Source organism: Malurus melanocephalus, unplaced genomic scaffold, assembly GCF_030028575.1.
Source record: "Malurus melanocephalus ecotype Western Australia unplaced genomic scaffold, MMel_1.1 scaffold_637, whole genome shotgun sequence".
NCBI lineage: Eukaryota > Metazoa > Chordata > Aves > Passeriformes > Maluridae > Malurus > Malurus melanocephalus.
In genome coordinates, this window is record NW_026623869.1 from 191,913 (window position 1) to 202,494 (window position 10,582).

Here is a 10,582-nt window from a genome sequence, read left to right on the forward strand (position 1 = left end):
GTTCACAGTTCTGCTCCCTGGGGGCCAGGYTGCTTTATCTCCGACACCACCGTTCCGTTCTCTCGCTGCGTGCTCTGATGTCGGGCAAAACCACGCAGATAAAACAGATTAAATGCTCTGTTTTTCTCTTTTCTCCCCCKCCACAGATCTCACGACTGTTAAACACCGCTTGACCTCGACCCCGCCGCTTGTAAGAGAAGCCGTGAGCCCCTCGTTATCTCGTAGCTCCCTGGTTTGCCCCGTCCGTGCTGCCTGGAAACATCAATTGTGCCACCGTGAGAAACGGGTCAGAGCACCCAGCCGCCCCCGGGAAAAGGCGCAGAGCTCGCACAGGGACCTGGAGGAGGGTCAGAAGGGATCCAGAAGGATCAGCACCGGTGGCAGAGCAGTTCCAGCCCGGCTGGGAGCATCCCGGGTACAGGAGATGGCGCTGAGGCTTTCCCTCTCCTGCACCAGGGATGCTCGCAGGCTGTTCCAGGGGTTTGTTRATTGGGAGGGATTTTCACTGTTCCCAGTTAACCCTGGGCTGGGTTCTGTGCTGCTGAGGGGTTGGTTTTGCCTTGAGGTCGCTGCCTCTCGGCCCTTCCACAGGAAGGAGCCTTCCCAGAACGGCAGGAAAATCCCACAAAAAGAAAAAAAATCTGCCTCTCCTTCGCTTCTTTGCTGCTGCGAGGGTCCCAAGAGGGAGCCCACCCCTCTGCCTTCGCTGCGGGTTCCAYAATGAGGCTAAAACCCGTTAATTCCGTCCCTGCCAGGGGTGTGAGCAGAGGAGCGCTCGGGAAGGATTGGGATCGGGATGGGGATGGGGATGGGGAGCGCGGCCGCCGGGTGCCACCTGCCGGGATCGCAGCGCTGCTTCCCCGCTCCCGACGGGAAAATGGTCCCTGCTCCTGTCCCCAGCCCTGTCCCCGACCCGCAACCGCCTTGGGGGACCGGGACGGGAGCCAGGAACGGCCGGAGCTGGGCCAGGGAGGGTCAGGTTTGGAGCAGGGAAAGGCTCTGGGCACCTCAGAGGGTGCTGGCACTGCCCAGGCTCCCCAGGGAATGGTCCCGGCCCCGAGGCTGCACAGGGGGGATTGTTGGGGGGTCTGGGCAGGGACAGAGCTCGGTCCATGATCCCTGTGGGTCCCTTCCAGCTCAGGACATTCCGTGATTCCCCTGCTCSCCAGAACAACCAGGGCCACGTGCCCTAAAAGCCGCCGAACGAGGAGCTGCAGGCTCCTGACAGATTTCTGTTTCACAAAACGCGTTCCCGTGCTSGTCCCACGCAGTGTCCCAAGTGTCCTGTCATTGCTGTCACACGTGTGGCATCAGCTCGGGGCTCCAACATCCATCTAGTGACACACGCACACACATCCCCGCGGCTCCCACCGGGCAGGGCAATTCCACAATTCCAGGAATGCTTTCCTGCCCGGGGTTATCTCCCCGTGTCACAAGGGCTGGGGACAAAATGCCAGCAGCTGGCGGCAGRAATGCCATTCCAGGGATGTTTCTGAGCGCCTGGATGAGGCGTGGGGGGTTCACAGCCGACCCGAGAGAGCCGGCACCGGGCAGGGACAGTGACCAGGCAGAGGGACGGGTTCTGTGCTGCAGCAGGAGCTCGTGTGTCTGCAGAAAGAGAGGAGAGGCTGCGCCTGTGCAGAGCATCCCTGTGCAGGGCGAATCGTCCTCAAGAGAATGGGGCCAGAATTCTCAGTGGTACCCATGGAAAAGCGAGAGGATGAGGAGCAAAGGCCATAAACTAAAACACAAAATGTTCCACCTCCTCTTCTTTCCGTGGAAAGTGCAGAGCTCTGGATCAGCTGCCCAGGGAGGTGTGAAATTTTCCCCTCTGGAGCCATTCTAAATCCACCTGGATGTGTCCCTGTGTCACAGACTTGGGGTTTGGACAGGATGATTTCCAGAGGTTCCTTCCACCCCCACCTATTTTGGGATTCTGTGGTTACATTCGTGCACTGCTTTCCCTACTGGGAATATTCTAATGAGCCAATTACTGCACACAACATCACGGGAAAGGCAACAAAACCAACGTGTAGAATTTGTGCCCTGCAGGTCCCAGGTGCCACCACTGTCCCCGTTCAGGAACTGTGTGCAGGAGGAGTCTGGCACAGCCCTTCCTTTGTGTRGCAGATGGAAACCGGGTCCCGATGGAAATACAGGATGATCCCGCACAGATAGGTATTTTTTTCTGAATTTGCATGAGCGCTGCGCTCCCTACGGCTCAGAAGAACAGACTGAAGTCACAACCTGGCTGATAACCTGGCTGGTACCCTGCTGGGAGAGGGGTGCCAGGCTMACCGGGATGCTGAGCATCCTGCCACACATCCGGAGCATCCTCCGGGCCCTCTGCCCGGCTGAGCGTGCCCCGAGAGGACACGGGGGCCCTGTGACCGCCCCGGCCGGGTGATCCCCGCACTCCCATTCCCACCGCCCCAACAGCCCCCGGTGGAACCGGGAGGACCCCAACAGCCCYCTGAACTACAACTCCCAAGATGCACCGCGAACACGCCGTGCCCGCCGTTCCGCAGCCCTGCGGCGCCGCGCCGCGGTGCATACTGGGATTTGTAGTTCTCCGCAGCACTCTGCCTATAGCGCCTCTCCCGTGGAGAACTCGCCTTCCCGTGACGCCCCGCGCCGCGGTGACGCAATCGGTGCTCGCCGGCGTTGGCGCGGAGGCCGCGGGCGATGTCGGAGAGCGGCGGTGGCGGCGGGGCCGCGGCGGGCGGGGGCGGCGGGGGCGGCGCGGGGGCTGCGGGCTCCGGACCCACCGACCCCGCCTCGCTGCCGCCCGGGGACCCGCAGCTCATCGCCATCATCGTGGAGCAGCTCAAGAGCCGCGGCCTCTTCGACGGCTTCCGCCGCGACTGCCTGGCCGACGTGGACACCAAGGTACCGGGGCCGGGCACCGAGCCCGGGGCGCTCCCCGCTCCCCGCCGGGTTCCGTGGCTGTGGGGCTGCTCCCGGGAGATCCTTGGAGCCACAGCCACACCCCCGGGCAGGAACGGGCAGAGAACGGGCTCAGCCTTGCATTTCCCAGCCCGGGCTTTACTGGGAGAACAGCTTCCCATGAGAACAGTGCTGCGCTCAGCCTATATATCAAATATTTCCACATGATCAAACATTCTCCTATTCTCAAATCAAATCGTTAACCTTTGTTTCTTGAGGAGATGTTGTCAGACTGTCATTTGACATTTATTGTTTCTCAGCCACAACAAACTCATCATCATTTGTAGTCAGTATTGAAGCTGGGCTGTCAGTGCCCACTTGGGCTGTTCGCAGTTGCTCTGGCAGAATTAAACGTTTTTTGTTTTTCCCAAAATTTAATKCTTCCAACAAGAGCCCTGTCCTGGGATCTGTCATCCTCATCCAGGGCCAAAAACATTCCCAAAGCTGTTGGATCGCCTGCAGCTCCCTCAGTGCTGCCCAGGACAGACACCACGACACATCAAACTCTGAAATGTCCCTGTCACCCTYTTGTCTTTCCCTTGCATCCAGGATGTCGATGGTCCTGGCTGTTTCTATGAATTTGTTAGTTAAATTCCTGTTGAAGGGAGTTAATTTTTTTTCTGATAAAACTCAAATAATTATAATTATTTTTGTATTTTTTTATACTTCTTTGCTAATGCCACAGAAGCAAATAATTCAAGTTCTTAGTGAGAATATTACTCAGCCAATTTCCTAGGAATTCTGAGGTGGAGGGTTTCCAGACAACAAGAACTCTTCTTAAACAACTCCTGTCTGCACAGTTTGCATTTCACTGCAATTTCAACCCCAATCTGTCCAGCTATTTAAATTATTACAACATACTGGGTGTTCTGTGCGATTTCCAGTTGTGTTCTCAGGGAAAACAGGATTATCTTTGTTCAGAGAGTGAAAGGAGGGAAACACAGACAACAGAGCAGTCTGTGTGTGACAATAGATGCACTGTGAAGGRCTCTGGCAGGGGGTTGTTTGCAGATACTTGAGCTGGATTTATATTTATTTATTTTTTTTTTTTAGCCAGCCTATCAGAATTTGAGGCAGAAAGTCGACAACTTTGTCTCGACCCACCTGGACAAGCAGGAATGGAACCCAGCCATGAACAAGAACCAGTTACGGAAYGGGCTGAGGCAGAGTGTGATTCAGTAAGTGAGCAGCAGCCTGTGCAGTAAATTGTGATATTTGAGAAGCCAACAATCACCTAAAGCAAAGGAGAATTGGCAGAACTGAGTTTTTCTGTTGTGCTCCCTGAGTTTCAKTGTRAGAGTGGGGCAGTCTGAACTCTCCYCAAAATGCWCATTATTGCTCTACCTGAAATGGGTATTTTTGAGTGGTGAAGTGTTCACATTTGCTGTCCAAATTATTGCTGTGCCTGCTGTACTGAGCTGGATGGGTTTGATCTTTATCTTCAGCAAATAGAAGACCCTTTAAAGGCCTTTAAAGATCCTTTTGAGAGAGTTCTGAGGATGCCAAAGGTTCTGTGTGTGCAACTCCAGCCCGTGTCAGCAGCGATCACTGCAGCAGCCTGAGCTCCTGCAGCACAGGACAGTTCCTGTCCAGCTGTTCCAGATACTGCCCTGGGGATCACTGGGATTGTCACAGGGATGGAGCAGCTCTGCTGGGAGGAAAGGCTGGGAGAGCTGGGATTGTTCAGCTGGAGAGGAGAAGCTTTGGGATGACCAAAAGTGCCTGAATGAGCCAACAAGACAGAGAGAGACTTTTTATAAGGGCCTGGAGTGACAGGACAGGGGGAAACAGCTTCAAATTAATGGAGAGCATGGTTAGATTGGATATTGGGAATAAATCCTTCCCTGAGAGGGAGGGGAGGCCCTGGCACAKGGTGCCCAGAGAAGCTGTGGCTGCCCCTGGATCCCTGGCAGTGCCCAAGGCCAGGCTGGACGGGGCTTGGAGCACCCTGGGACAGTGGAAGATGTCCCTGCCAATGGCATTGGATGATATTTAAGGTCCGTTCCAACCCCATCCATTCTGGGATTCTGACACTGCTTCAGAGCTGCTGAATTTTAATCAGGCACCCAAAATGTCGCAGTGTAAAGAACAGCCCCAGTCMTGGGGAGTTTGAAGAGTCCCTGTTTGTCCTGGAGTGGCAGGGCTGAGCCCTGGGGKTGCCCAGGTGTGTGTCACACCCACCCAGGGTGCTGTTACCTGGAGGTGCCACGAGGTGCCTGTGCCTGCACCCTTCCCAGCCTCATTATCCCTGGCTCCTTCTCCCATTTCCTGTCCCTGCTCCTTTGCAGACATGACTTAAGCCTCGCAGACAGCCTGTGCCCTGCAATCCAGGAGCCTGACACAGCTCCTGAAGTCATCAGTCACTTCAATTCCTGGTGCTCAGTCCAGAAACCCTGCTGTGTGCTCAGTGCCTTGTTTTTATAATTCATACCCATCTGTCTAGACTGCTACAAGGAGCAAGTGACAGTCCTGCTTTTTGGGGCAGGGCTCTTTTTCCCCCACTCAGCCAAAAAAAWCAAAACCCTGTGCTCTCACCTGCCCTCCTCCTCAGAATAGTTTGTTTCTCTTTTTGTGCCAAAATATATTTGTGCCAAAATGTGTTTGTTTGCTTTCATGTTGACCTGGTTTCCACAGGAGCCCTATTAAAAGTGGCCCTTGGCCAAGGTGTCATTTAAGTACCTGGGAGAGCAGATGGGAGTTGTTAATTCTGTAGGGAGCAGGGAGAGAAATAGGGGGTTGAAACAAGTCCCTGTTAAGGATCTCCTGAGTAGGCTGCAGTTCTCACCATGTTAATGCTAATTGCAGTTGACAGGAGGGCTCTGGAGAGTTGCTGGAGGAGATTGGGGAGAAGTTTTTCAGAGGAGCTGAATGACTTCTTTGTCTTTGTTCAAGGTCAGGAATGCTGGAAGCTGGAGTGGACAGAATTATTTCTCAGGTGGTGGATCCAAAACTAAACCACATCTTCAGGCCCCAGATAGAGAGGGCGATTCATGAATTTTTGGCTGCACAAAAGAAAGAGGAAAATGTGCCAGCTCCTCCTCCAGAGCCTGAGAATAAGGATCCTCCTGCTCCATCTCAGGACGCCTCCTAAAGGTYTGCTATCTGTGCACTTAGTGCTGATATTCTCGGTGTGCTCATCTCTGTATTTGTATCACTCAGGATAGAGAGGCTGACCCTGCCTGGMAGGGCASGGGGGACACTTTGATCAGCAGCCTGTTGTCATTGTCACACACCCTCTGAGCTGCTGCCACTCCAGAGGCTGCTAAAAATAACTGCRACTGAGGCACGGGGATGATGTAAATCAGCTATCAAGGAACACTGTGCACTCTGCCAGTGCTGGGTTTGGATCAGGCCAAAAGGCCTTTTATTCCAGTAAAGAACATCCAAAAAAAAAATCAACTCATATCTAACAGCATTGACATGGAAGTGGCTGGATAAACTTCAGAACTGTATCAAATGGATGAAAAATATGTCATTCAGTGAAACACTGATGAGAACAGAGTGGTGACAAGTTACTGTGGTTTAGCATTGAAAGTTTTCAATATCTCTGCTTTAGAACAACCACTGGAGTGTGGAATTGTCACTGACCAAAACAGTCCCACTGGAGTAAAGGCAGTATTTCTGGGAGTGAAAAGCTGTTTGCTCCAAATGAACTGGTTTAAACAGATCTTTAACCCGGATCTTCAGCTGCAGGAACTCAGGGTGCCCTTGTGGCAAACAAGTTCATTCTGGCTTTTGTGATTAAAATAACTCCAGGGGCCTCAGGGGGCCATAACTGTCCTGGCACAAGATGTGCCCATCTTTGCTCAGGCCCTGATCTAAAGGTTGATTTGGATATCGAAGAGCCACTGCCTTGATGGGAAATTTCAATCTGCAGCTTTGCTGGGGAATTTAAAACCATGCTGCATGAAAGAAGTTAATTGTCAGTTGTTCCATCTGCCAGAGCTTTCTGAAAGTAAAAATACTCCATATAATCTACAGCTGATTTATTAGGAAGGAATAAGAACCTACAATAGCTGTTCTAATGCTTGGAATTATWAGAGCAACCAGCAGGAGTTTTAGCTTGATAGTAGAAGTTTAAGTGCCTGTAGTATCATCCTGAGTTATTTAYTTGTGACTTGCAGCTTTAATGCCTTTAATTTTTGCATTTGTCTGGTTCGAGTAGTTTAAAAGTCCATTATAACCCACAGCAAATGMAGCTGTTAATATATCCTAATCTCTCCTAATGCACTGACTTGTGAAGGTACTTTTACATCCTCTAAATTCTCTTTTTTTTCCCCTTGCAGGGAGATCCTGCTGCTGAGCAGCTGCAGTTCAATGTCCTGTTAGCTTGGCAATGGATTCCTTGTTCCCTTCGGTGCAGGATTTGCTGCCTGCCAAAGATTTGATGAACCTTTGTAGGGCCTGTGGGAAATAGGCACTGAAATGGTGAAATTCAGGTGCACCTGGAGTTGTGCCCAGTTGTGCACTGCCCAAGTGGGGAGAGGTTTTTGCTGTGAACTGCAGGGAGCAGCATGTATTTATTAGTCATGCCTTGGGGCAAGGGGGTGGGAAGGAAAAGGGAGTTATGTGGTGTCTGGAGGGAGCAGGGAAATGGTTGGAGATGATACAAGGAGCACAAAGAAATGAGAGAGGGTTTGGGGGTGGGGAATTCACTTGGAGACCAAGCAGAGCTGTCAGATTTCCTTTGATGGAAGCCAGAGAGAGGAAGCCTCRTGCACCTTTGGGGGGTAGGAGGTGCTGAATCAGGTGTAACTCACTGCACTGCCTGCTTTAGGAAGGGCATTTCCTGTTCAAAACTGGAGATGAGGCTTCAGGATCAATTATCCAGATAAATTTTGTCCCATCACAGGAACACGTTTACAGTTGGCTATGCCTATAGCTGATGTCACTCCTCATTCCCAGGGAAATCTGGGAAGCAAAGGGCACACCAAACTAAGGGATCAGGTGGACATTTGTCCCTTTCAGCTTGGAAGACTTTTCTTTCTCAGGTGCTTGGTGGAAACTGTCTTATGCTTTCAGCTTGAATGCATGCAGTGTCCTCTGGATGACAGTCAAATGGAGAATGTGATCAACTATTCTGCCAGCAAATATCCACACCTTTTTGCAATAAAACAGCTCAAAAAGCATYTCTTGAGGCCTGGCTTTTTTGAGAATTTTTTTATCTTAAGGGGAATTGACATGGAGAAATCCAGGAGTCCCAATGGCTGGAATTGTAATGAAGGTGTGATTTTACATAGTTTCTGGATTAATCCAGATTTAACCAGCTGAGGTTGTTTCTTATCATGAATTAAGATGGTTATTAATACTCCTTTCCACATAAGGTATCTCAAAAAATGTAAAATACTGTGAGGATTGTGTGAGTGAAGGGCTCTCTCCTGGATATTGGTTTGGGTGTTAAAGACTGCTCCAAACCAGTAATAAACGTTTTCCCTTAGAGCCTTAAGGGCATCTCTTGGCTGAGAAGGATTTTTTTACTTCCTGGTGGGGTTCTGAACCAGTTCTTTGGTGGTTCAAATAGAGCCATTTATTCAGGGGGAGAAATAAATGTTCAAGAGTGTAGAAAGAGCAAAAGAAAAGGATTCTGATTTTGCTTAGGCATATTCTGGATTATATTAGGAGCACTCAGGGAACAGGGACACCAGCTCAGATTTTTTGTAGCAAATCAAGCTGGATTTACTGCAGTGAGGAGGGAACCTGAACCTGCATTTCCTACCTGACAGCTGCTTTAAAAGATGAGTGAAGGAGAACAGACAGAGCCAGGGTAGTTTTTAAAAAGCTTTTCCATTGTTCTCTGTGTTAAACTCTGGCAGTGCTGTGCCTTTGGTGGGGCTCCAGTGGCTCTGGGAACCTGCAGATCACAACTGAAGCACCTGAAGAGCTGGGGCAGCCAGTTTGGAATCATGGGCTTTAATGTTTGGCCTCTGAAGTTTTGCTTTGGATCAGWGCCTTAGAAGCACCCATGACATAAAGGGACAGTGACAAAAGCCACCAARTCCTTGTGATGAAGGACTTGTGCAGTGCCCTTTGATTAAATTCTATCACCACAGCCAGGAGCAGAATTCCAGCTTTAAAACCTCAGTGCTCAAACAGAAATCTTCACACCAGAACAAAAGAACAAAGCTGTACCCACTGCAGAAGTGAAACTGTTCCTGCAGCAGGATGGTGGACTAAAACTGAATGACTGAGTCAGGTTTTGCTGWGCTGGGTGTGTTAAACACAGCCTGAAGAGTTTGGGGAGGCACAGAGGCCTCAGACTCGAGGAGTTCAAGGGCTCACACTGAACTGAGATGGCTGCACAAGCAGCACTTGYAGCACTTCCCTTCTTTTCCCACTGTCTTTGTTCCCGTCTTCCCATCAAACCTGAGCCTGCAGCCTTAAAACAGTTCTGATCTCTGCCTTTGACAATGCTGTCATGTTAGAGAAACAGAGCAGAATTCCATTGCCTTTCCCCCATTATTCCTGAGAAATGTACRTGTAATGCAGATCAAACACACAAAGCAATCAATTTTTACACACATACATATTTTAGCCCAAGATAAACCTAATTACAAATACTGAACAGGAGCTAAGTGGTGAATTATGTGTTTATAACACATTCTTSAGGTAAAACTGATTCTTGCTATAAATTAATAGGCATTTTCTGAATTTTTTTTTACTTCTTATGCAAATCTTACATAAAATAAAGGGATTATTGCTGCAGCACTTGATATGTAACTGTTCTGTGATAACAACTCCAGAGATGCTTTTCAACAAAACCTGCAGCAGATTAACAATAGAACCAGGCAGAAAACAGCTTCTGATTGTCTTATCAAGACCACAGTTCCACCTGAGTGGATTTTGGATTCCTCAACCCCCCTTGGAGCTGCAAAGAAAGTTTTCGAGCAGGTCACACTGACTGGAGCAGAGTTCCCCAAAAGGAGCAGAATCAAACTGCCATTATCTGTGTGATCCTTCCAACCCACGCCATTCTAAGATTCCATTATTATATATTTGGCCAGTTCTCCGTTCAAACAGAGGACTGGAGCAGTTTAACCCTTTCACAGGTATTTTGTGGTTTATATTGCAGTGTTTTACCATTTTCCCCTAAGACAGCTCAGGTTAATTCTCCTTCCCTCCCTCCCAAGCGTGGCTGTTCAGAATTCAGCCGTAAGAGGGAGATCAACTCTTGCTTCATTTCTCCATTCCCTGCGAACCCCAGCAGATGCAGGACTCTTTTGCTGACTCCTGAGTGAATCAGCTCAGCGAGGTGTGGAGCTTTCCCAGAGCTTTTCCGTGAGCTCTGACCGTACTTGGCCAACACAAATCGTGCAGCAGACAGCAGCATTTCTCAAGAGGTTTAGCAATAGGAGACAAATATCAGGATTGGGGCAGAGAAATGAACAGCCCAAATGAGCAGGGACAAAATCACAGCTTCAGGATGTGAGGCTGTAAATCCTGAGCTGCCCAAATCTGTAATTTAGTGCTGAGGCTGAAGCAGCCCCGGCTGGTTGTGCCATGAGATCGTATCAGAATATTTGCTGCAGTTCTTGCATTTTTCTGATTCAAATGCTGAGCCCACAAGAGAGCAGAGTTGTGGGCTCAGCTTCAGGAGCATGACTGGGCAGTGAGTGRCCAGCCCAGTCTAGACACCATC

The 10,582-nt window shown here is 50.2% G+C and overlaps 1 protein-coding gene across 1 annotated transcript; it reads left to right on the forward strand.

Moving 5' to 3' along the window:
* Positions 1–2,685: 2,685 nt before the first annotated feature.
* On the forward strand, positions 2,686–8,075 carry LOC130583878 (biorientation of chromosomes in cell division protein 1). The gene is made up of 4 exons (XM_057383503.1): positions 2,686–2,889; positions 4,000–4,124; positions 5,839–6,039; positions 7,233–8,075. Exons 1-3 carry the CDS (start codon positions 2,686–2,688, stop codon positions 6,035–6,037), a joined length of 528 nt encoding a protein of 175 aa, XP_057239486.1. The 3' UTR covers positions 6,038–6,039; positions 7,233–8,075.
* Positions 8,076–10,582: the final 2,507 nt, after the last annotated feature.